Below are 27,184 nucleotides of genomic sequence, written 5' to 3' on the forward strand. Positions count from 1 at the left end.
TCTCTCTTGTTTATCATTTTGCTTTAAATTTTTGAGCTAAGATCTTAGAGGGCAGACCATGTGGTATTGATCCCACCTGCTTTTCTACAGCTAGAAAACCATGCTAGGCGTGTGAACGCATTTTAATGCAATCTGCTGACGAGGGAAGCGTCATGTGTGGGAGACGATTTTGGCAGTAGCAGACATGTTTGGCTTTAGCCATAAGAATTGCTTTCTGAGTTTCTGGAAAAGAAGTATGTAAATTAAGTCCTGTTTTAAATGAATATTTTTACAATGTGGAGATCTCTAATCTGTTTTGTAGTGATGGATTTGTTTTAAAGGTTGAAGTGGTTTGTGCACCTGTGGGGTGATGAACCTTTTCTTTCTTTTTTTTTTTCTTGTATATCTAGTGTCTTGATGGATTGAGAAAGAATGGTAACATCCCAGTGAGTCAAAACATGACAGAGAACAAGCAAAACAATGCAGGTGTATTTGGAGACTATAAATATCCTGTTTGAAAAGTTGTGTACTTTGGATGCACAGGAGTCTGCCTCAAAATAATTCCTAAGCTTGGCCAAAGGCAGTGAAGTGTATGCTGAAAAGACTGGGTTTGGATAAGTCAATACTAGTTTCAAGAAGTAGCTTCCATGTACCAGCTACCTCTGTGCCTTTGAGCAAATTAGTTAATATACCAGGACCTGCATGTTTTTATCTTTAAAATGGGTACACGTGTATCTATACAGAGCTTTGCTTTGAGAATTAAGTACGATGACTCTATGTTAGTACAAGTCTCATAAGTTGCTTGTTTAGTTCAGTTCAGTCGCTCAGTTGTGTCCGACTCTTTGCGACCCCATGAACTGCAGCACACCAGGCCTCCCTGTCTATCACCAACTCCCGGAGCTCACCCAAATTCATGTCCATTGAGTCGGTGATGCCATCCAGTCATCTCATCCTCTGTGGTCCCTTTCTCCCGCCTTCAGTCTCTCCCAACATCAAGCTCTTTTCCAGTGAGTCAGGTCTTCGCATGAGGTGGCTAAAATATTGGAGTCTCAGCTTCAACATCAGTCCTTCCAATGAACACCCAGGACTGATTTCCTTTAAGATGGACTGGTTTTATCTCCATGCGAGGAGACTTTCAAGCGTCTTCTCCAACACCACAGTTCAAAAGCATCAGTTCTTCTGTGCTCAGCTTTCCTTATAGTCCAACTCTCACATCCATACCTGACTACTGGAAAAACCACAGCCTTGGCTTAGACGGACCTTTGTTGACAAAGTAATGTCTCTGCTTTTTAATATGCTGTCTAGCTTGGCCATAACTTTCCTTCCAAGGAGTAGCGTCTTTTAATTTCATGGCTGCAGTCACCATCTGCAGTGATTTTGGAGCCCAAAAAGTTTTCTTGATCGCAGTCGATAATTAGGTAGTGGTACTGTTTGCTTCCAGACACCTAGATAAAAGCACTTATGGGACAGTGAGAACAGACTTTGACCCCAGGCTTACCAGGCTTTCCCAATTGGAAGGCTGATGAACCTTGAACTTTTGGGTGAGTGAGAGAAAATCATGTGGGCCTGGTAGGATTTGCATGTTTCCCATTCTTCTGGATGAAACCCCACAGAGCTCTCTATAGTGGTCTGCGAGACTCTCATACAGTCTCAGACAGGGTACTGGGCTAGTTATAGTGTTTAGGGCCTTAAAGTAGTTTTATTGTAATACCTGAATAAAACAAATGTCTTACAAAGAGAGAAACACATAAGAAACTGTACTGGTTTTCAGTGACCTCCGTGTGTGTACGTAGGTGGACACCAGCTGGTAGTGGAAGCAGCAGCGGACACCCTCTTCACTGCTGCAGTTGGTAACTGGTTTCTCGTTTCCCTCTTTACTGCAATAATATTTTGAGGAATATAATTCCCTGGCCCTCACCTCAAATCATATTTATTTGAAGAACTCCATTGCTTTTCAAGTAAGCACAAGATAAAGCGGATTATGCAGCCCCTTTGTGTGTGTGTGTGGCAGGGGAGAGTTAATTATAATTAATAAAGCAACGAGACTATTGCAGCAGACTCAGCTCTTAACTTACGAGTTGATTTTGTCTTAGCTCAGGGTATGTTAATATCCTAACTTTTTTTGAACTGTAGGGTCTGACTTTCTGGCCAACTAACAGTTTTTTGGCTTTTGTTCTCACCATGGGGATAGCTCCAGCATTTGAAGGTAGGCTTGCTGATTTTTCTTTAGGAGCTACTATGTAAATAAATCAGTGAGTAATGAGACCTGGGCTTTTTTTTTTTTGATAATAGGCTTGAGATGCTGTAATATCTTAACTTTTTCTCAAGCTGGAGAACCTGGTCCAAGTTAAAATATTCCCCTAAAATGTGTGGACTAGAGGAACTAGTTTATTTTCCCACTTTAAATAAAGATCATATTTCCTAATCTTCTGGTCTTGGAAGCAAGACATCTTAGTATCCATGTGCACTACTTGAGAATTTAGAGGATTTAATATGCTCTACTCAGAAGCCTAAGACTGGATTATGTGGGAGTTCTTACTGTTGCCTAAAATGGTGATATATTAAGAAACCCACAGTTTTGCCGACTTAAGCAAGGTCACACTGCATTGCCAGCAGATTCATAATTATTGGGACTGGAACTATAGGAAAGTGGAGCTTTACCAGTTGTATAATCAGAGCACAGATATGGCCATTAAAATTAACTCAGTAGGAAAACACTGCTGCCGAGGCCATTAACTGCTCCCTCTCGAATTAGGAGTAGTATTTACCAAATGATTACTATTTACAACTTTGATTTCAGCAGAAAAGGTATGATTTAAACTCTTCTGTATTATCTCAGTATATCTGTGAAGTCCTGAAAACCATTTTAAATTTGGGCACTTAAGTCTCAGGCCAGCTTTATTAGCATTTGAGTGGAAGATGAGTCTTCGAGTGAGCCATCTGTTTTCTGTATTATGTGAGTATCTAGGTTGAATTCTCCATCCTGGTGATAATCCCTGTTAATGTCCTTTGGGAAACTGGTAAAAATGCTCCGAGCTTTCAAGGGAGTCTGGCTTGGTCTGTAGTAATAGGATCACAGCAGTTCTCTGCCTCATAGTTTGATCTTTCCTGTTAGAGGGTGGTGAGAAGGACCTGTTCAATTTGACCTGAGTTAGTTGAATGTTTAAATGGAAGGACTTCCTGCGTCTGGCATGCTGCATCTGAGGAGGCTTGGGCTAAGTCAGGAATTAAAATTTGGAGAGAAACGTGACTAGAGAAGATTGCATTCCTCTGTTCTCTAGGCTTCTCTCAAAGCTTTCCCCGGATGTGTGGTCCCCACATGGCTTCGTTCACAGGAGATCTGAGCTATTAAGAAGGCACCTTTGTAAAGTCTGGTGCACCTTGCTTTGGTGCCAGAGTTGCGGTGCACAGCCTGCCTGAACAGACACCAAGGCCAGTGCCCGAGAACAGAAAGCCCATCTGAAGCAACACAACACATTTGCAACTTTATTGTTGGGGGGGTGGCAGGGAAGGATGATGTTATGCTGTTAGAATGAGGGAAAGGGGTTTGGTCTGTCTTTAAAAATGAAAATTGTCCCCCTTGAAGTGAAAACTTGTTTTCCTAAATATCATTTTTTTTGTTGTTGTTTGTTCGTTAAGGGATTAAAGGATGCAGCTTTATATAGGGACCATGTTTAGAGACAGTGAATCTTCTCAATCTGCCTTTTTTTTTTTAAGTATTACATTATTGGACCTCAGCTTGCAAATAGTCTTGCTTGTCAGAGAGGACCATAGTGACCTGTTTCTGCTTCCTGGGGCATTTAGAAAAGAGTCATGCTGCTTTTGTCTTTTTTTATTTCATAAAACATTACTGCTGCTCTAAATAAAATAATAGATACACATCAATCAGCATAGTCACCTTTTATTGTTGATTCAACTACTAGGTTTTTACAGAATTCACTCTGCATTTTATTTGACTTGTACTTGAATAGTCTCAGCAGACTTAATTATATTAGTGAAAAAGCACTTTCAACAAAATTATATGCTGACATCCCATAATTCATACTTACAGATTTGTGAAACAGATTTATGTAAATCTATCAAATTACTCTAGGTGACATTATTTTTTTTTAAATTGAGATTTCATTTAAATAGTATTTGTAGAAAATTTTCATATGAAAAGTTTTATATGAACTGTTTGAAAAGGAATGTATCTCACATCACTCCCTTAGAAAGACAGAATTCTGTCACTTTTGAGCATCTTGTTTCCTTTTGTTCTGTAACCATCTGGTGCGATGTAGGGACATGGATGGGGAGCATGTGTATAAGGGCATCTCTCTTCACAACCATAAGTTCCTGGAAGGCAGATGGCTGTTTCTTCATTTGTTCATCCTCCCCCCACCCCCAATTAGCTTGTTCGTTCATTCATTGTTTCCATGAGCATGTTAATAATCTCTGCTGCTGCTGCTGCTAAGTTGCTTCAGTCGTGTCTGACTCTGTGCGATCCCATAGACAGCAGCCCACCAGGCTCCGCTGTCCCTGGGATTCTCCAGGCAAGAACACTGGAGTGGGTTGCCATTTCCTTCTCCAAATAATCTATGTTAGGGTCTTCTATATCAGGATCTATGCTCAACTTGCCCTTGCTCAACAGTCTGAGCAATGGGATGTCCAAATTGACTCAGTACCCATATGTAGTAAGATAAAGGTGGATAATACAAGGGCTGTGGAAGGACTAGGAAAGGGCACTGAACAGTGAGCACTGGGAGTGAAACAACTTACAACAGGAAAAGGTCTTAGAGAAAGCCTTCGGGCAGCGCTCCCCAACCTTTTTGGCACCAGGGACTGGTTTTGTGGAAGACAGTTCTTCCATGGACCTGGGTGAGGGGGCTAGTTTTGGGATAATTCAAGTACATTACATTTATTGTGCATTTTGGAGAGTTGGACCATAAAGAAAACTGGGAGCCGAAGAATTGATGCTTCTAAACTATGGTGTTGGGGAAGACTCTTAAGAGTACCTTGGACTGCAAGGAGATCCAACCAGTCAATCCTAAAGGAAATCAGTCCTGAATATTCATTGGAAGGACTGCCGCTGAAGCTGAAGCTCCAATACTTTAGCCACCTGATGCGAAAAGCTGACTCATTAGAAAAGATCCTGATGCTGGGAAAGATTGAAGGCTGGAGGAGAGGGGACAACAGAGGATGAGATGGTTGGATGGCATTACTGACTCAATGGACATGAGTTTGAGCAAGCTCCAGGAGTTGGTGATGGACAGGGAAGCCTGGCGTGCTGCAATCCGTGGGGTCGCAAAGAGTTTTGAACATGACTTAGTGACCAAACTGAACTTAATTTCTATTATCATTACATGAACTCTACCTCAGATCGTCAGGCATTAGATCCCAGAGATTGGGGACCCCTGTCCTAGAGGAGAAGATGTGTATTCCAGGCACAGGGAACTGAATATGAGTTTCAGCGTATCCATAGTTGTAGGAGTCCTAGAAGTAAGCAAGAAGCTGATGATGACCTTGGAAACCAGATTATGATTGGGATTTTCTTCTAGAAAGACTGGTTTTGGAGTTAACAGGAGTCTAGGGAAGGGATGATGGTTAGGATACTGTAGCAGTAATCCATGTTAGAATAATATGTGAGGACCTGTAATAATGCCTGGGGGTGGGGGATTGGAGGGGTGGGGCAGATTTAGCTGGTAGAACAAGTAGGATGTGATACCCCAATGGTAGAATGTGCACTGAAATGAATCTGCTTACACAGCCTCCCTAAAAAGACTATGAGCTACTTCCTTCAGTTCTTGGATCAAATGTTGCATTCAGGCCAGGCCCACTCTCATCATTATATTTAGGTCAGAGGCCCTCACCCGGCACCCCCAGCTCTCTAGTCTGCTGCTTTTTTCCTTTTTAGCCTTTATTTTCTTGTAGTATATACTGTAGAGCATGTTCTTTTCTTGTCTCCTAACCAGAATATAAATTGTATAAAGAGGAACTTTGTGTCTCTGCTGTGTTCTCCAGGATTAGCAAAAAGTAGCTTTTCTAAAATCATTGAAGAAATGAATGCTGAATGTTGGTGAAAAATATGTAAGATGACTTTTAAATACAGAACTTTATTTTTCACAATCCCATGTTGAGTAGGATCTCACTTAATACTGGTTGGATAAAATTAAATTAATGTACCAGGTTTGTAATCAAGAATTATGGTGATCTATTGCCTTTACCTTTAAACCTGAGGGGGTAATTTGATATTCGGAACATTGGTAGTAATTTGAAATAGAAAAGACTAAATAAAGTGACCTTTGAATTAAATGGGTTCAGAAGATTGTGTATTTTTAATTAAAATATGCAATTAAATTTTTAATTAAAGAGTGCTATTAAAAGCAATGTAGGTGGCAAGGGAATGGCTGCTGCTTTGAGTTATGCACAGTTTGGGATAAATTGGAGTTTACTGTGTTTCCCACTAGCACTCTGTCACTAAACAGATTCTCTTCCTGTTTTTCTCTTCCTGCTCTGACCCGCCTGCAGCTCAGTGCGCCTCAGCCCCATTCAGAGACGCTTGGAGTGTTTCAGCTCTGTGCTTTAGATCACTTGACCATGGTTCTAAGCAGCCTGTTTATAACTGTTCTCCTTATGCCAAGGAGCAGTTGATAAGGGATTTTTCTGTCTTTTGTGAAGAAGTCATCCTTCTCTGTGGCATGTATTTAGATTAAAAAGAAAGGTACGAAACAAAAGCCATTCACATTCACACGCTATACAGAATGCCATGTGCTGAAGTGCAGTATTGACCTGGAGTTTAAGGACCTGCTTGAAGTCATAGGCCTATGACTGTTCAGAAAGCTTCCTCTGTAGTGACGTTCTAGAATCCCTGCCACGGCTGTTAGGACCAAGGCTAGGATGAATGATTTCAAAATCTCTGAGGACCATGGGGCCACAGGTAGCTTGTGAGGACTAGTGAAGTTGACCTTATTCTTGATGTTCAGCTACCAGAGGAACTTCTTGACTTCTAAAGACAGGATTTATTGGTCTTGAAGGCTTTTTTTTGGGGTGAGCCTTGGCTTTGTTATTTTGTTCAGAATTTCTTTTGATCATGGTGGTTTCCAGAATTGTTATACTTGGAATTTAAATGTAGAGCTTTATAAGTTTTTTAAAGAAGTGATTTTGGGTTTTGAGATTGTCAATGTGCACATTCTAAATTCAGAATGACTTGAAAAATGGAATTGGAGGATATGGATAAGTGATGCTTGGTTTCCAAGCCTTCCTTGGTAGTTTATGACTATTACTAGCTGATGCATACAAAAGTGGGAGAAAGTGGTTCCAGGCTAAATATTTTTTTATTGATGTTTGACTTCCTTCTGCTTTTATTTTTTAAAAATCTGCACTCATAATAAATAACCTGAAACAGGCACTATATAAATCAGATGACTTTACACTGTCATAGGAATAACAGTGTAAAAACTCATATATACTGAAATTGATACTTGCACAAGAAGTACTGGAATTTAAGACAGTAGGCAGCTGTCTCAAAACAACTTTTTTTTGGTAGAGCTCTGTTAGAAAATGCGTGGTTACATTATATTTCAAGCATACTGAAGATGGTCCAGGTTCATATATAAACTAGTCGTGAATTGAGAGAAGAACATAGTGTTTGAGATTCTTGGATTCGAGTTCTGATGACTCCTTTCTGCTTGTTTGTTTGTGTTTTTTTTTTTCCTCTTTGGTTTGAGGATACTGATTGACCTTACCCAGCTTCAAATACCATTACTTCCTTATAGAAGAAGAATGAGTATCTCACAAGATCAATGTGAGGCTAAAATTAAACACTAAAACACCACACAGCTTAAAAAGAATGGGGAGAGGCTTGCCCATCTTCGTATCATTTGTGATGCCTTTATATGTTTTAAGCATTCAGTACATGTTTGCTGACTTGATTAGCTTGCTTGAAAATGAAAATCTGTGAAGTTACTAACTCCCTTATAGTTGCAGTGCCAACATGTTGGTGCATCTACTGCAGTGGATTTAGGAATGAAGCCGTTTAGCAGCAGTTATCTCCCTTTATATCATTTTGCTTAGGGTTGTGATAACATTTTGCTTACCTTAAATACTAATTGATGAGCGTTGCTCTTCCTAATACCAACACTAAAAAAGTTAGAAACTTTGTGTCAGAGAGCTCGTTTAGGGATAAATATTGTTTGAGTGTACTCAGTTTCCAATAGTTGAAATTTGGTTCAGTTCAGTTCAGTCACTCAGTCGTGTCTGACTCTTTGCGACCCCATGAATCGCAGCACGCCAGGCCTCCCTGTCCATCACCAACTCCTGGAGTTCACTCAAACCCACGTCCATCGTGTCGGTGATGCCATCCAGCCATCTCATCCTCTGTTGTCCCCTTTTCCTCCTGCCCCCAATCCCTCCCAGCATTATCTTCACATGAGGTGGCCAAAGTACTGGAGTTTCAGCTTTAGCATCATTCCTTCCAAAGAAATCCCAGGGCTGATCACCTTCAGAATGGACTGGTTGGATCTCCTTGCAGTCCAAGGGACTTTCAAGAGTCTTCTCCAACACCACAGTTCCAAAGCATCAATTCTTCAGTGCTCAGTGCTAGCTATGGCTGCTTGAGGGGGTCAGATCAAAGACTGACCTAGGTCATCGGATGGTGACATGGATGACATCAAAAAGTGTTAGTCACTCAGTGGTGCCCAACTCTTTGGGATCCCATGGACTGTATGTTGCCTGCCAGGTTCCTCTGTCAATGGAATATCCCTGGCAAGAATACTGGAGTTGGTTGCCATTTCCTTCTCCAAGGGATCTTCCCAACCCGGGGATTGAACCCTGGTCTCCTGCACTGCAGGCATATTCTTTACTGTCTGAGCCACCAGGGAAGCCCATTGATGACGTTGCCTTTGGTTAAATGAATAACAGCCACTGTGCTTCTTATTCGTGCATTTAGCAAACTTTTTGAGTGCCCCCAGCGTGCTAGGAGTAAGAGCTTAGAGGAAGGGCAAGAGATGGCTAAGCAGACAGGATTTTGACTTTACCCAGCAACACAACTCCAGCAGGCCCCTGCTGTGCCAGAGAGTGACTTCAGTAGGCAATGAACTGTTCCTCTGCATTGATGGATAACTTGAAGAATTTAGAAGAAAGACATCTACTAATATTTTAAAAATGCATCTGTTAAAAGGCAGGCAGTCTTCATTGCAGAGTCACTTCGTACCCAGACCATCAGCACCTTGCCCTTCTTAGGGCTCCCAGAATCCTTATTTGCAGTCTCAGATTCTCTCTCATTATTAAAACTGTGATTTTCAGCCTTGATTACATGTGTTAGAATCACTAGGATTTAAGAAACCTGGTTTGAAAATTGAAAAAAATTTTTCAATTGAAAAAAAAAAAAATTGGGGGAAAGGGACTGAGACACCACTTTTCTGTTTTTGTTTTTTAAGTGGTGTGGATGATTCCAGTGTACCAAGATTGAGAAAGGACTTTGATTAGAAACTGGTAAAATGTAAGCGAGGTGCCAGTAGATAGGAGAGATGGACTCGGTGCTTGTACAGTTGATAATTTGGTTTATTTTGTTATAGAATAGCAATGTGGAAAACCACACAGTGTTCACTTTGCCTTTCCTTCCCCTGTTATTTTGGTAGCATCTTGTCTGGTTTAATTTTAAATGAATGTGTATAAACTCCTTAATATGTAGTAGATATGTTATTTTTCCTTTATTTTTTCACTGGAGTGGTCTATCACCATCGATAGTGAAAGTTCTCATCACTGACTCAGCAGTCTCATTGGGTAGGAATTATCCACATTCTAGAAATAAGGAGGTTAATGACTCAGAGAGGTTAAGCTGTTTCTTCAAAGTCACACAGCTGGTAAACAGTGGAGCCAGGATTAGAATTTACGTGTGTTTATCTCCGAGCCCAGATTCTTTCCATCATAAAGTGCATCCTTGAGCAGCCTTTTTAATGTTCAGCCAGTTTGAATCCTGGTCAGTGATAACAGGACTGCAACACATTTCATGAGAGGCCACTGTGCATGCAGTAGGCACATGATAAATGTCAAGTTAGAAAAAAGCTGAGTGCTTAAAACTTCAGTGATTCACATACAACTTTAAAAAATCAGATCTTTGAGTAAAACACAATTTCTGTGAGTAGTGTGAGGAAAAAAATTAATGAACTGAGTTTTAGGTCTCCCCTCACCCCCTTTTATAAAAAGAGGAAAACATGTTTGATTAAAGAGTATAAGTTAGCAGTGATTATCCCCTCAAAATGATAGTGGTCCTGAAAATATAATCACAAGTTTTCATGGTTATTAGGTATTATATTTACTCTTCTCTCTCCCTCTCTCTCTTTGTATATGTGTGAGGAACCACATTAGGAAAACCAGAGTGGCCTTTCTAAATATCTGTATTCATAAATACTTAGACTTAAGGGTGCCACTTAAAAAGAAATATTCTCTCACTTTGCTATGAAATTGATCCAAAAATGATAGTTTATAGAAAGCATTTGGACCTTTACTGGGAATCTTGCAGGAAACCCTCAATTGGTTTGGTTTGACTTTTAGTAGACTAAACCTTTTAATGTCCTTTTTTGTCACCACCTTTTTAGTATTTTTCGTCTTGTCAAACTGAGAAACTTTCCTTTAGTTGAAAAATGGAGACCTTTAGGGTTGACTTTACTTGTCTGTGCATTCCATTGATTCCAGTCTCTTGTTATTTCCCGTTCCCTGAGAGTCGGGACACATCAGTGAGCCAAGGATGAGAGGTCTCAGATGATGGATAAAAGCAACAACAGACTCATGTAGAAGCAACTCTTATTCCGAAATTTTTCTGTTATTTTTATGTTTTTTCTTTGTTTTCCACATATTCTTACGGGCTTGTATGTCTTCAACCATAAATCTTTGTATTCATATTTCCCTTTATTCCTTAGCTAGGTTTTCAGACCCCTTTAGTAAATTGGATTTAGTTTATTTGAATAAGCTCTCCTCTAAAATTAATCTACTTATACACGCACACACATAGATTACACGTATACACACACATACTCATGATTCTCCACTATTTTAGACTCTGAAATAATTGTACTTGGTAAAGGCTGTAAATTTATCAGGGTAATGTGTACAGAACACTGACAGATTCTTGGTTGATGCGTTTCACTTTCCAGTTTTATGTGTAAGGAAACTGAAGCTGAGCAAGTCGTGCCCGTGAAGCCCACACAGCAGCTCCGTGGAGACTTGCACCCACAGTCGCCTTGCTGCTGGGCGCTGGGGCTTAGGCAGGGCATGTGCGATGGAACACTGGGGATGTGTGTTTTTTAAACAGCACAGCTTGCCGTGTGCTAACTGATGTTTAAACTTGAAGCTGTAATAGACAGGAGACAAAAAAGGCCACATGTGTATTTCTAGAATTAATGTAGACTTTTTACTCCTGAGAACATATGCTGGCGTTAATGACAAGACTTTATGCCAGAACGAATGTGGATGTCTGTCATCAGCGGTGGAGAACTAATGTATGCCTTTCTCCCCTTCCCTTTCATTAGGGCAGAGCTTGGGATATGGCTTTGTGAACTACATTGACCCTAAGGATGCAGAGAAAGCTATCAACACCCTGAATGGATTGAGACTTCAAACCAAAACAATAAAAGTATGTTTACATTTTTTTTATATCTACTCACAGAACAGAGGTTGAAAACAATTAAGGTCTCTTTGTAGTTCTTTCCTTTATTCATTTTGTGCCCATATAGACACTTCTCTGGGAGGTATAGCAGAATTTTTTGGTTTGTTGCCTGATGGGGGAAACTTTATTCATGAGGACTACATGTATGTGCCTGTGCTTAGTCCCACAGTCGTGTCTGACTCTTTGTGACCCCGTGAACCGTAACCCACCAGACTCCTGTCCATGGGATTCTCCAGGCAGGAATACTGGAGTGGGTTGTCATTTCCTTCTCCAACTACATATATTGCATTGGGCAAAAAGTTCATTCACATTTTTCCATTACGATTCACAGAAAACCCCCAATGAACTTTTTGGCCAACCCAATAATTACTTGTGTATTAATTAACAAAGGGACAGAACAGGAACTTTCTTAGATAAGTATCTTACTGAATTAAACTTCCATCCTTTATAGGGAATTACTTGCCTGCTGCTGCTGCTAAGTCGCTTCAGTCATGTCCAACTCTGTGTGACCCCATAGACGGCAGCCTACCAGGCTCCCCGTCCCTGGGATTCTCCAGGCAGGAACACTGGAGTGGGTTGCCATTTCCTTCTCCAATGCATGAAAAACTGTATCTGTTTCTCCTAGCACAGGGGTCGGAGAAGGCAAGGGCACCCCATTCCAGTACTCTTGCCTGGAAAATCCCATGGGCGGAGGAGCCTGGTAGGCTGCAGTCCACAGGGTCGCTAAGAGTTGGACACGACTGAGTGACTTCACTTTCACTTTTCACTTTCCTGCATTGGAGAAGGAAATGGCAGCCCACTCCAGTGTTCTTGCCTGGAGAATCCCAGGGACTGGGGAGCCTGGTGGGCTGCCGTCTATGGGGTCGTACAGAGTCGGACACGACTGAAGCGACTTAGCAGCAGCAGCAGCAGCAGCACAGGGATTGACAGTTTTGTTCTGTAAAGGGCCAGACAATAAATATGTTAGCTTTGCAGGCCATTATCAAATGTAAAAATCATTTTTAGTTCTCAGGTCATAGAAAAGCAGGTCCTTGAGCTATTGTTGGACTCTAGTCTAGCAGATTCAGCTTACTTGGAGGAGACTGACTAGGAGAGTGTATATGCCACACGGGTTATTTTTTTTCTGTTATAGTTTTCTTTTCATGACAAATGGTAAATAACTTTATGGATGTTTTCCCTGCCTTTTTGAGTTTTTGAAATTCTGATGTAAGTTCTCTCTGGATAAGAAGTTAATTCAGTTTGCTGTGTAGATTTCTTTCCCTTTAGAAGATAAAAGGGACGTTGCCTCTAGCAAACGCTTAGTACACGTGCCATCAATTTTCCCTCTTCTGCCCAGTGCAGACATTCCCGATCAATCATGGCAGCCTTTCTCACTGAGTCTGGATGTAGCTTCCAAATATTTGTCAAAATAGTGTTCCAGACAACCTCTATCAATTGACTGAAGTTGGAACCTATTTTCCACCCTTGATTTAAGAAGTCAGCTCAGACCATAGCCTGGAGTGGTGAGGGGAAGTTAGTCAAGGCTGACTGCGGTATCCATCTTGCTTAGAGGCTTGTCTAGGAGATTTCTGCTCATTTTTTCAGATATCTGGAAATGCAGTGTCATCTTTGTGTTTATAAGTTGCTTCTCTCAGAGTTGTCAGTTAAGGTAATTCATTAGCCTGGGGTAGTTTTGACATCTCATTCTTTATATTTGTTGGCTCGGAGGGAAGATGTCTCCCACCTCTGTCTCATCTAAAGGAAGCTGTATGCAGTGACCCCCAAATATACGTGAGTGTAAGATGTCTGAGATTCTACATGCTTCTTGGTCAAGAAAACGTCCTAAGTACGAAATGTCTAATTACTAGATTTCTAGTATATTCTAAGATCACAAAGGACTTGTTTGTTTTGACCTTAGTTTTTCAATCTGGAGTTTCTTTTCTAATTGTCTACTCTTCTTTGCCTACTCTCTGTGTTACAGAGTTGAACCTTTGAATAGTATTTCTAAGTGTAATGATCAAGTACCTTTAAAAAGAAGACATCCAGTGTCCAGTTACCTTTTCCTATTCTTTTGCGAACAGTCTGTCCTACTGCAGATTTTTATGAGGCTTCCCATTGTCAGTTGACTTCAGGATTGTTGCTCATGAATCGTGGTTAAGACTATGGAATATTGATGGTTGGATTGACACACCCTTTTCTCCATTCCAGATATAAGCACCCTTGTTTCTAGTGGGTCGGTTCTTTTGCTCTGCATCAGTTCTTTTTGCAGTAAGGTCCACACGAAGGTAGAAATGCAGGAGAAATGGGTCTCCATAGGAGAAATGTCCATGGCCTGCGGAGAGAGCACTGGTGACAGCTGCTTCCTCATTGTCTGTCGCCAGGCCTTCTCTTCCGGGCCCAGCTGCTCAGGCAGAATACGTGCAAGAAAGGACAGTCATGCCTTGTGGCTTTTATACCGTGACATCTGCCCCTTCTGTTCAGATTTTCTGGGGTGGGGGTGGGCTTGGTAGGTAAGCAGCAGGCTACTTCTTTCCCACCCCTCTCGTTCGGTTCCGACAGAAATATCAAATAACAGCTGGTAGCCTCAGTTTGGCCCCGATTTGTCTGAGGCAAAGCAGACCATTTCCCAAAACTGTATAGCACCATTTTTGTCTCTCTGTTCTTTCTGATTTTTTTCAATTAGATGTGTCGTGTGTTCTCATGCAACATCTGAACCAGGTTTTTCCTAGTGTTCACTGCTTTCATAGTTTTTTGAAGCTGTATTTAAGCCTTTCTGTTTTCTATTCTGTGAATCAGTTTCTTTTCGCTTTCTGCAGTCCATCCTGGTGGAGGCTCTGAAGCTAATCTTACAAAAACACCACTTTCCTCATATTGCTTCTCACTCAAAATTCTCTTCTATCCCCCTACTGTTTTACCATATCATTTGGCTTAACTTTGGAGTGACCCAGCATTATCACTGATGACTGTTCTCCACGGTAGTCAGACTGGCTCTTCCATGGCAAGCTCGTCTTATTCACAGCCTCTGCATATATGCTTTTATGGCTCCCCTGGCATATTCTTTCTCAGTGTAATAGCAGCCATCCTGTCTTTTGGAGTCCATCTGAAGTTCTTCTTGCTGCTGCCTCTCGGTTTTTCTACCTCAGGTTGGGTCTCTCCCTTCTTTTGAAGTAGTGCATGAGGGATCACAGAAGTTTGGGGATTGAAGGGAACCTGTAATATAGTTCAGACTTAAGCATTAACCTTTACCCGCAGTAAAAAAGTTGAGACCTATGTGGTAGTCACAGAATTTAGCTTAGCCTAGGCAGTTGAAGTCAGAGCTGTGACTCAGATCTTTGTCTTTTGATATCTACACTAAGACTGTTACCATGACACCATATTTTCCTTTAGAAAGCTGCAGCAGAGTAATTAATATATGTGTCATTTATAGGTATACAAGTATTGGTGCACTCCTTGAGCTCAGGTTTCTCTCATGTCTTCCGAGCCACCTATGCATTTGGTAGAATTCCTATTTATTGGAATATTGAAACAGTGAATCAAGTGCTGGGAAAGGTTTATTTAGCAGTTTTTCCTGGGGCTTCCTAATAGCATTAGCCCAGTGGGGTTTTGTGTAATAGATGGATGGTGTTGAATAGATGACAAATATTCACTATTTCTGCAATGAGTGAAGCAAGAGTCCCTCAGTCACTAGGAAATCTAAAGCAGTTATTCCCAAACTTGGTTGCAAAATCACAAGGAGGATGAGTTAGAAATACAGATTCTGGGACCCACTTCAGATCTACTCAGTCAGTGTCCAGAGGTAAGATGCAGGAATCTATTTTTTTGTTTTGCAGGTAGTTTTTGACAATGAGTCTAAGACCTAACACTTAGGAACTGCCAACATGTATGTGGGTTCTCTAAATACTTGGTACTTTTGCATGCAGAGATCCATTTTTCATCTTTTACCTTGATAATCTTGTGGATAATGCTCTTAACTGGAATATAAATCGTGGTTTTACTTTAATGCCAATTCAGCATTTGGACTAAAAAGAAGTTCATACTGTCTTCACTTTTTAAAAGGTGTGGCTTAGAAATTAGAAAAACTTAATAAGTTCACCTTATGTTGGAGATTTGTTATGTACAGTGGCATTTATAGGTTAAACGTTCAAGGTGGCAGTTCTCTTAAGGTTCAAGGTTTTTTCCTGGTTGAGTTATATGTCCCAGCAGCTTACATGGCTGGTGATAAGAGGCAATCATGATGAGTAAAGCCTGCCTGTGTTATCCCTAATAATGAGCTGGTAAGTAAAGGGTGGATATTACAATGTTTTTAGCTTTTGCTGCTAGGGAGGGTAGTAAAAAGGGAGTAAATGCACAATTTTTTCCACTCCTAAGGGAAAATGAATTTTTTTGCCTAAGTTAATGGTATCAGACCTAGATTCATGCTGAGTAAAACACTCATTTCTGAAAATACTTAGACTTCCCCCCCAACATCAAGTGCTGTGAATAAGAGAATATCACATATACAGTAAAATTTATATTTTGACTCGCAGCTTCTCCCATTTCTACAGTGGGCCTAGGAAGTTTTATTCCACAAAGTGGCTTTGCTTTATTTGAAAGTGGTAGTTGCTGTTGGGCTTCCCTGGTGACTCAGTGGTAAAGAATCTGCCTGCCAATGCAGGAGTCGCAGGTTCTGGCCTTGGGTTGGGGACATCCCTTGCAGGAGGACATGGCAGCCCACTCTAGTGTTCTTGCCTGGGAAGTCCCATAGACAGAGGAGCCTGGTCGGCTACAGTCCGTAGGGTCACAAAAGAGTCGGACACAACTTAGTGACTAAACAACAATGGCAAGGAGCTGTTATCTCAAGGAATAGAGAACTTTTCATCTTTATTGATAGGTTCCCTTGTGACTCAGCTGGTAAAGAATCTGCCTGCAATGTGGGAGACCTGGGTTTGATCCCTGGGGTGGGAAGATCCCCTGGAGAAAGGGAATGGCTACCCACTCCTGTATTCTGGCCTGGAGAATTCCATGGACTGCATAATCCGTGGGGTTGCAAAGAGTTGGACATGACTGAATGCCTTTCACTCTCACCCCTAGAAATCCTTGTCTCCTCTCTCAGAGCAGAAAAAAACCTGTCTGGAAATGCTACTAGCATAGAAAAACTGCCTAAATTTGATTTTGATTGAATTGATTTTTCTTAATCATCAGACATAAGTCAGATTAAACCTTACCTTTGCTTAAAAATTATTAATTGACATACATTAATGTGTAATTTCTCATTAAAATAATTAAACTGCCATTTCTGTCTATATGAAAAAGCTTAACAATAGGAATATTAATTGGAAATAGTAATGTCTATTCTGTGAAGTGTTCAGTTTAATATAGAGCAATTAAGTAAAGCTTAATACCCCTTTTTTCTGAGCTACTCTATTGCTTTTAATTTTTGTTAAATTTATACCTTTTCTACCTTTTCTTATCCTTTTCTCAATTAGTAAATGTCATGTTTGTCGACTGTTTTTCTGTTTTGTGTGAACTGTATCCTTAATATAGGAGGAATCTATACATTTCTAAAGTTTTACTCTCCCTGATACTGTTTAAGTGATTTAACTGGCTGTATAAGCTTGGATGCACTCGATTTTTTAACCATTTTAATTCTATTTATATCTGTAAAATCTTTAAAAATAATGAATCAGCTTATCACTGTATCACCGAGTCTATTTATCACCTGAGTCTCTTAACTTTCCATAGTGTTCCAAATTCTTTTCTAAGAAAAGGTGTAACTGTTTTTAATGAACTCATGGCTGTCACATAGGATGGTTTGGCTGAGAATGCATTTAGAGGGAAGTGCAGCACCCTGTCCTGAGGCGCTAACAGTTAACTCTTTACACTGTTGAATGTTTAGCAGCCACAGTAAAATTTGTACTGGAAAACTTGTCTGTCTCAACCCTCGGTTCATGATTATCTGGGATGGGGGTTGGTTTTTGTCTGTCATTTTAAGTTGTCATTTTATAAAATTTAATTCTGAACCTGAGGAAATACCTTGTGGCTGCTGCATAAATCATGTCTCCACTCATTAGTGGAGGAGAGGACATGGAAACAGGAATGGAAGTGAAGTTGGACTCTAGGCTTGCCTCTTGTTGGGTGCTCTGTTTAAAGTTTCTGCAGCACTCACTATTCTAGGGTATGGCTTTTATAACAGCAGGAAAGCTGAGAGTTGATACTTCTGCTGGGAAGTTTGAAAGCGGGTATTAGGGAAATCACATATAATTAGCTAGAGGAGAAAGCAGGGTGAGGAGTGGTGTGGAAATGAGCCTGAGAGCAGACAGGATCTGAAAATGTATGTGTGCCAGGCTGAGTGAGGAGCCTTGGTTTTATACTGTAGGTATAGGAGGACCAGAGTTTTCAGCAAAACAGTGACAGGATTGGATTTTGGTGTTTCTTAGGAGGGGAAAATCTGCCTTGGATTTAAACTCCGCATCCCTCTGAGCATCTCAAGCCACCTCCAGCTCTTGTGGCTTATTTACATAGTTGATATTTCTCATGAAGGTACAAAGTGTAAATGCTTATAGAAGAAGTGTGGGTTTCACAAATTTATAAGGCCTCTTCTGTAAAGTACCCATCAGTTCAACAAGAGTATAGATCATAATTGACTTTTTATCTTGACCAGACTGGGGAATTTTGAAAGTAATAGTCTGAAGGACAGACCTCACAGTAACTGACAACTTTTGAGATGTTATCCTAAATTTATTATTTATCTGATCAGGTCTCTGTGGAGAGACAAATGGAAACTTTAAGTAAATGATTTCTATACCTTTTTTAAGAAAATGAGATTGGGTGTATGTTTTTCTAATTTCATTTTTAACCCATGATCTGGAACTTTCTAGAGCCAAATTCTAAGTGTATTATTACTACATGTGATTATCAGAAACTCTTCAATGCATTTGAATAAACCTCATATCTATATTGAATCCAGTTTACATAGTCCTTATATGAAATGAGGAATAATAGTTTTTTTTTTTGAGTAATGTGTTTTTTGTGGAATGCTTTACTTTCAACTTTAATTTTTTCTTTTTTTTTTTAACATACAAATCTCCAGAGGTTGTTATTATCTAGGGGACGGTCTGGCAGGGTCCAGAACCTGGTCCTGACTTCAGGCCTGTTGTGTTATTTCTGCTCCTTATAAGCTTTGCCCATAGTGGGAATTAGACATTGGAAAATTCCCAGGGGGCAATACCTTGGCATTCTCTAAACAACTTTTCTGTAGAAGGTACTTCCCCACGGTTGCTGGAGCAAAGGCTAAGACTGCACAGAGGGAAGGTTGAAGAGGAGTGTTCCTGGGGTCAGTGTCCTAGCTCACTTCCTGTCCATCCCTGCTTGTGAATCACGGAGGGTGGCACTGGGGGTCTTAGCAGCTGGCCTAACCCATCTCCCTTGGGAGGGATTTTGTAGATCATTTTATTACACAAGCCTGGCCCTTCATTTCCTGCCTATTTCATACATGTACACCAGCAAAGGTATTTCTAATGCAAGGCACTGTTAGCACTTCTCTGCTTAACTTTTCTAGTGCTCTTTAAGGGTAGGGTAGGGCTTGTTGTTGTTCATGTATAACCCAGGAGAAGTGGTACTTGCTCAGTTTGGTGGCTTCAGCCTGTAGTTTCCAGACCGACTAGAGAAGTTACGTAGGTGTGCCGCCTTCTAACAGAGCCACAGTTCCTTGCTGTATCTGCTTTTGTGTAGGGTTTTCATAGGACTTTTATTCTTCTATTTGTCTGGATTCATGCCAAAACAGCAATAGTTTCTTGTAGCCCTTTGGCCAATGAAGTGAAGTGCAGGTTAAGGGGCTTGTTCAGAAGTAATATAGCTAATAATAATACTGCTAGGACCAGGAATGGGCCATGGTGGCTGATGCTGGCACCTTTTATGGTTTTCTTTCCATTTCATGTTACTGATGTTCAGATATCTATACCACTATACACAAATCGAATAGTCTCTTGAAGACCTTGATTTGGGGCTCTTAGTATCCTGAGATTTTCTGAACTAGTTTTGTTAGGTGCAGGGGAGTGGAACAGTGCCTGGTGATGGAAAAACTCAATTGTCTTTCAGGCTGAGCACTGGAGATAGCCAGACCTCCAGTTTGAGAAGAAAACTGCTCTCTGGAGATCCTGTTTAGCAGATAGGTGAATTAACATTTCAATGGTAATTGGACAGTAAAAGAATTATTTTAGTAACTTTCTCAACCTCTGTTTTGTAGGAGACCATTCATACTTCCAGAATGTTTTTCTGGCAGGATCCTTTGAGTCCTAGATGCTAGTTTAAAAATCATAGCAAAGCGCATTTCTCTGTCTCTAAATTTGTGTGGACTCTAGAAAAGCTTGTGTGGTCCATTTTCTTCTACTCCCACCTCTGCCAGGTTTTCCTTTAGCATCAGTTCTCAGCCACAAGTACTGCGTCAGAATTCCTGGTGGAATTTTTGCTTCAGAAAGTTTCTTGGCATGCTATTTATGAACAAGCAAGAGAGGCGGCTGTGTTTTGAAAACAATACAGGAAATCTGTTCCTTACTGTGCCCCGCCCCCCTTCTTTGAGAAGAGCTCGTTTGAATGCTGCATTAGGACATAGGGCCCCGAGTCCCAGATTCGTGTTCTGCTCTTGTCTGTGGGTCTAGTTTCCTCAGCTATAAAATGGTAGAAATGGTACCAGGTTACTCAGCTCCTGTGAAACATTTGGCCTGAGATCTAGAGGTAGAAAATACTTGTGTTGGCTGTTATTTTCAGAAACAGAAGATCAAGAATATTTCATTATTTTTTAGTTTGCATTTTCTATATTAAAGTGATATTTTTGGAAGTCTAGTTGGGAGGAATTAAGCTAGTTTTATTCTGAAGAAAGTAGTCACAGTGTTTTAATTCTTTAGTTTAATTTTGTTGGATATTTTAAAAATGGCTCTAGTTACTTGAGTTATAGAGAAGTGGATTGTGAACAAAAATAAATCATGCTAATAGGCTTTCTTTTGGGTCATTAGTACCAGGTTACCTCCTCCCAGGGGAGAGGGAACTTTAATCCTTCCTGCACAGGTTCTGGGCTTGCTAATGAGTCTTGAAATGACCCTCAGGTGAGCTGCAGGAAGGAAAAGCAGAGCATCTGCCTGGCCCCAGAAACTGATCATTCAGAAAATGCTTTCGTTTCCCCAGAGTGATTCTTCAGAAGTCTGGCCATTTCTGCTTGCTTCCCCCAAACAACCCTGTTCACATTCCTAGAAAGATTCTGGAGTCATATGGAATCAAGCATGGCAGCCTTTTCCAGAGACTGGCCATACTGGTGGGCTCCCCAACTCAATTGACCCATACATAGTGGGTCTACTTCTTGGAAGTAACCTTTGGGTGGGTTTTATGGACTTTGTTTTACTTTTGCATTTTTGTATTGGCTGGTGATTTATAGTCACATATGCTTTCAAGATACCTGGGACTTTGTCTTATTCAGAAATTAATGCTGGTAGATGGCAAAGAGGAGGGCTTGACATCTATAATTTTTATGAGCTCCTCAGGGAATCCAAAAATACACCCCAGACTTTGAGGATTACCTGTTTAAAATCCCTTGACATAAGAGAATGCTAAAACTTTAAGGTTCATCAGAATCACTGTGGTGCAGTGGTTAATAAAATGCAGATTTCTGGACCCTAGTCAAGACTTACTGAATATGATTATCTACAGAGTGAGGCCAGGAAAGTTGTAAACAGCCACCACAGGTGATTCTTAACAGGTGGTGGTCTAACCCGAGGGCCATTGTTTAGTGGTTTACACTTGGACAACTTTCTGCTGCTTGTTTTAAAACATGTAAGTGAGATTTTCATTTTGGCTTCTTGTGATTAATGGGTGTAATTTTAATGAATATAATGCCCTATCTACCCTTCCCCTTTCTCTCTCTCACACACCTTGTGCTCATGCACTCATTTTCAGAGCATTTGAATGTCATTAAATACTTCTAGCATGACAAGTACTTAAACATCATGTAGTACTTGATTCTGAGAGTAGGGAATTTTCAGCGTGGCTCTTCTGGGGCCCATTCGTTTAAAATGGCTATTTCATAGTGTAGAGATTGGGAGTTGAATTTTGTGATCCCAGATGGTTGTGAATCCTTAGATTAAGGAAGTTGCTTTTGTAGTACAATAAAAGTTGGTCTTGTTTTTATAAGTGCCTAGCCACACTCCTGACCCACCCTCCCTGATATCTGGATATTTGAACTTTCCAGGCAGGGTCCAAATAAATGGAAATTTGTGCTCTTATAAAGGACTCTTCCACATAGTGTGTTAAAAATATTTAAAGGAAAAAATTTATAGTATGCTGTTTTAATTTATAAACGTTTTGATCTATAAACTTTATTTTGTCTCAAAGCTGTGGGAAAGCAGTGTGTACATACTGGGATTAGTATGTGTCTGTTCTGCTCAAATTTGCAAAAAGGGTTAATAAGTACTTGTCACAAACTTGCAGGATTTTCCTTCGTGTTCTTCTTCATTAACCAGTGTTCTTGGGGGAATTGTGAAATATGCATTGTCTGCAAACTACTCTGAAGTACAAAGTCAAATGAACTGTGAAGGTGAGGGCTAAAAACACCCCTCTCACCTTTGTACTTTGTTCTTTGAGTATTAAAGAACATTGATCTGCCAAGTGGCAAAGGGGATACTATTTGGTGGTTTAATTACAGCCAGTGAATGTTATTGATGCTATCAATCAGTGAGACCCAGGGAAAGGGCATGGTGCCAGACCATTCTGTGCTCCCAACAGTGTAATTAAATACCGAAGGACTAGATTCTCAAGGTAAAGGGAGGTGCTTCTGCACATCTGAAGGAGGAGTACACTTTGTCTTGCAACTGAGGTAAAGGTGGCTAGCCCTTCCTTACGGCCACCTTTACATTTCTGGAGGAGTTCTGTGAATGGCAGTGGTATGGTCTCTTCTTTGTGTACGGTTAAGGTTGTTGGTGTTTTCCTTAAAAATCCTCTCTCTTTTCAGATCTTCACAACTGTCATTTTAAAGGCTCTAGGAATACAATAATTACTTTCTGTTAAAAGCTGTTTTGGGGGGAATATATAGCCCAGGTGTCTAATAGATATTTGGCGAATGAGAGATGGCCTTTGAATGAGACTATTGGTCCTGCAAATCAGTTCATTTAAAAAAGCTTTCCCCATGATTATTCTCTAATGTCTAATCATGTTGAGTGAAAAATATCTTGGTTGGTTTGAACTTATAAAGCATTCAGTAATATTTCAGGGGTTATTCCTTTTAAATCATCTATTGAGCACAGTTTTCATAGATGTATAACTTAGGTCAGGTCTACAACATCTATGTAGGTGAAACTTTATTTGGCTGTAGGGAAGGCTTATGATAACGTTTCTCTTATCCTTTTATCATATATTTCATACACACACACACACACATATGTGTGTCTGACACACAAATCTCTGTCTAGGCCTATTTGAGAGAGAAGAAATGCCATAGCTAATCCAAAATGTTTTCTGTTACTGCCTCTTTTTTTTTTTTTTTTTTCAACTGATGTATAGCTTGTAATGACAGAGGGTTACCAAAGACAATCTGCCCTTGAAAGAGATTGGATTTCTGATTTTTTTTCCAAAGGATATATGCATACACGTACACGCTAGATCCATGACAAATGAGTCAAATCAGGCCCCAGAACAACAAGTCTCAGCTATTGTAATGTACTTGTAATACAGGTTTGGGTTGTAGGTTGTTTATATTTCTCACAGGTGTTTGAAGGGGGATTGTTGAACTATCTTCTCCTTTGTTTAGAACAGGAAGATTGTTAGAATTTTTTTTTCAGAAGGTTGAGGAATAATTTTTTTAATATACATTAAAGGTTTACTAAAACTGCCTCATTGCATTATATAGAGCCGTAACAAGACCAGTGGTCAGCCTCCCAAGTTTGTAGGGAAGGTCATATGCTTTAAAAGTCTGTGTTCATCATGCATGTGCTTTTTCCCCTCTTCTCCCTCACCACCGAGGGCAAAGGTATTATCATAATGTTAAAATAATTGCAAATTATTTTAAGACTGTATAATCATGGTTTTACAGTCTTGGATAGGGGATATCTGTGAGTAATTAAATAATTCTGGGGGCATTTTGAGTGGCTAGTATGTCCAAGTCAGCTTTGCTAAATGTTGAAGCAGTGCTAAAATATAACATAATACAGTCTTGTCCTTGACATCTGTGTGTAGAAGGGCAGACAGCACTTACTTTATGGGACCGTCATGTGGGTGTGCGGTAAGTGAATGCAGAATGCAGTGGCAAAGGATGTGTCGCTGGCTGCTAAGAGGCCTCTGAAATGGTTTCAGAGGTGATAGGGTTTTACAAAATAGGATTATCAGGCAGAGAAAGAAGAATGGTATTACACATGAAGGGATGTCTGATCCAGAGGCACAGAGGCCATTGTGTGACGTGGACCTTTCTGGAGGAAACTACATCTGAGGATGATAAAGTGTGCTTATTCGATCAGAATGATTCTACAAAAATGATAGGTAAAAAAAATTTAATCCAACCTAGCCCTGTATTTTACATTTATCCTTTTTTTTTTTTTTTTTTAAGGGAAGACTTAATTTATAAGAGGAACTATAGGAATGAACTTGGGCAGATTAATTCATTCATTTATAGACACGTTATCTTCCTTGTTTTGAAAAGATCCCCTGTGACCTATGAGACAAATGGTACTGAGAAGAAATTTCTTTTTGGTGTATTTAGTATCCACACAAAGATAGGATCATTATATTTCCATTACAGTATGTGTACATAGGCCAAAGAAGACTTAGATATCTGAGCTATAATTGTAGTGAAGTAGTTTTTTCTTCTATAGAACAAAAGAAAACTTATTGTAGATAGTTTTCCTTTTTTTATTGCCACACTAATTTTTGACTGTTCTCCTCACCCAGCTTATTATCTCAATATTACATATGTGTGTGACATCATGTGTATTTCTGTAGCCCATTACTCCCTTTTTATAAAAGCTTGACTGTGACATTTAAGGCTGTAGAATTACTGTTCCAGTGTTGTCATTGTCCTAGAGAAATTTTTATCCTTTCACGTCTGGCTTCTTCATCCTCCAGGATTCTAGTCTGATTCTTGTTTCCTACCCTGGGTCATCCCTGCTATACTACTATATACCATTGTCATTACTTCCTAAGTTTTATTTGGCTAATAAAGCATTTATTTTTCACTGCATTTTATCTTTCTCTCCTATTTGGTGGTCTGCTCTCTGAGAGCAGGCAATCTTTGTCTTCAGGGCACCTCATGGAATACTTATGCTTTTGTTTATAATTTCTGAATGAGGAAGTTTCTATCCATTGACTCACAAGAAAGAGTGGAGACCTGCCCAGTATACTCAAAGATGGTAAAATTCGTAACATAAGTGAAATTAAAAGTGAACCTATCTCTTCCTGTTAGGTGTTCTGATTCAGTGAGGATGTGGTAAAATGATTAAGGGACTTACCAACTCTTTTTCCTTTTCTACAATAAATGAAGATTTAACTGCTTTTTTTCATGTGAGATTTTCTACATAATGTCCGTGACTCGGTGTCTTTGTCTATTATCTGTGTCTCTTTCGTAGATTCTGTTTTCCTCTCTCAAATCTTAGATGGAGTATGTGGAAGCCCTAGAATATTTAACCTACTGAAATTGATGTGTTGAGAATCTTTTTCTTTTCCCACACTTTACCAACCAGTAAAAAACAGCTTAGTTTTTATTCTTAAACAGCTCCACTTTACTTACATCAGCTGTAGTGTGTAGTCCCTTCTTTAGGTTTAACTTCTAACTGAGCTTTTTAATCCATCAACAATGCCTTAGACATACTAGATGCTCAGATACTACATAAATCATATTTAAAGTTTATTTTTGAAGGTAAAGTTGTGACAGGTATCCTGATAGTATGGTTTTTGTTGGAGATTGCATCTGATCATGTATCAGAATCTTGAAGAACCCTTTAAGAAGCTTTTACTGCAGAATAACTTTCTACGAATTGGAAGAGTACAGCTATTTTTCTATAAGCCAGTTTAACGTTTCCAACGAAGTACAAAATGCCAGGTGTTTGGACAAGCATCGTACCTTCTAGTCATCTTGCCTGAGAGGTACTTCAGAAATAACCCCTGCAGGAGGCCGTGGAATGGATTCAATCAGCAGATACTGGCATGCTTACTTGGTGGGTGGGGTATCCTTATATACACACATACAGTCAGCCCTGGGGTTCACATCTGCAGATATGGAGGGCTGACTGTGTTTGTTGTACTACACTGTTTTATATGAGGACTGTGTGCATCTGTGGATCTTGGTATCCATAGGGGCTCCACGGATACTGAGATGACAGTAAATGTAAGTTTCAACCCTCTAGGAGCTTAATGCCTAATACTAGAGAAGTTTTGTAAGTGCATTACAGTACTCCCAGTCACTTGGGGGCAGCAAGTGGGAAGGCTATGAGACAGTCTTCTGCTCTGGCCCTGATGAAGAAGAAGCCCATGCACTTCTGAGTATTGAGTCTTAAGTAGTGAGATTTCCCTTCTCTAAATCTCCCCAGTGTCCTTGTAGTATATTTAGTGAAAGTGTCTAAAGTGAAAACTTGACATTATTACCTGCTAGTGTAGCGTTCTTAGTGTTTTTTCATGCTGTGGATTCACATGGTGTCATTGGGCACTGGCTGCATGGTGATTTGTAACCATCTCATATTCAGGAACAAATGTGGAACCTATTCTAACCTGATGTTCGGCTGATTTCATGAAGTTCATTTATTGTGTCTGCTGTTGACTCCCCCAGAAGAACCCCTTTTCTCATTTGGCATTTCACATTAAGCTCTCAGAGACCTCTGAGAAGGGAGTGATAAAGTGGGAGGATTTGATATGTGGCACTTTCTTTGGAGAATTAAATTGGCCTTTCTTATCAGCCCATTTAAAGGTGCTGGATGGGAATTCCCTGGTGGTGCAGAGGTTAAGACTCACTCTTTCACTGCCGAGACCCCAGGTTTTATCTCCTCCCCACTGGTCTGGGAACTAAGATCCCACAAGCCTAGAGGTGTGTTCAGGCTAAAAAAAAGGATGCTCTATGTTGAGCCTCGAGGTACAATAGTCGGATGGCCTTTCCATCAGGGTTGGTTTCAGCCAGGCTTCAGGGTTTCCAAACGTACTCATCTGTTGCTCTTCTTATAAAATACTTGTACCATTTTGTGATGCTGTAACTACAAATTTTATTGTAATGATATGAATTTTGATAATAACTGCAATAGATTTGGAATAAGGCTTACTTGATCATTGAACAGTTTTTCTGTTAACTTAATCTTTGAACTGTTTTTCTGTTAAAGTACATCTGCTCTGTGCCAAAACTCTCTGTGTCATCTTCTCTGATCTCAGAGATAATGGTATTATTTGAGTCTTTTTCTTTCATAAATTGGGGCCTCTGATAATAATAGCCAATTAATACTCTGCTTAGGAGAATCAACCAAATTAATAAGTGTAACATACCCAGAACAATGCTTGGCACACGGTAAGCACTTAATAAACACTAAGAACTATCATCATCTATGTTGTTACATGATTTTACACATATGAAATCATTATATTATGATTAAA

The 27,184-nt window shown here is 40.0% G+C and overlaps 1 protein-coding gene across 23 annotated transcripts in view; it reads left to right on the plus strand.

The window, feature by feature from the left end:
- Positions 1 to 27,184, plus strand: part of ELAVL2 (ELAV like RNA binding protein 2) — a 142,285-nt gene that overhangs the window by 87,389 nt on the left and 27,712 nt on the right. For 22 of the 23 annotated variants that reach the window (XM_055577887.1, XM_055577883.1, XM_055577892.1 and 19 more), the window contains one exon: positions 11,487 to 11,590. In XM_055577887.1, coding sequence (XP_055433862.1) covers positions 11,487 to 11,590 — 104 coding nt within the window. Of the gene's footprint in view, positions 1 to 11,486; positions 11,591 to 16,472; positions 17,261 to 27,184 lie in introns of those variants that run through there. The other variant, XM_055577899.1, reaches the window with a different exon arrangement.

Source organism: Bubalus kerabau, chromosome 4, assembly GCF_029407905.1.
Source record: "Bubalus kerabau isolate K-KA32 ecotype Philippines breed swamp buffalo chromosome 4, PCC_UOA_SB_1v2, whole genome shotgun sequence".
NCBI lineage: Eukaryota > Metazoa > Chordata > Mammalia > Artiodactyla > Bovidae > Bubalus > Bubalus kerabau.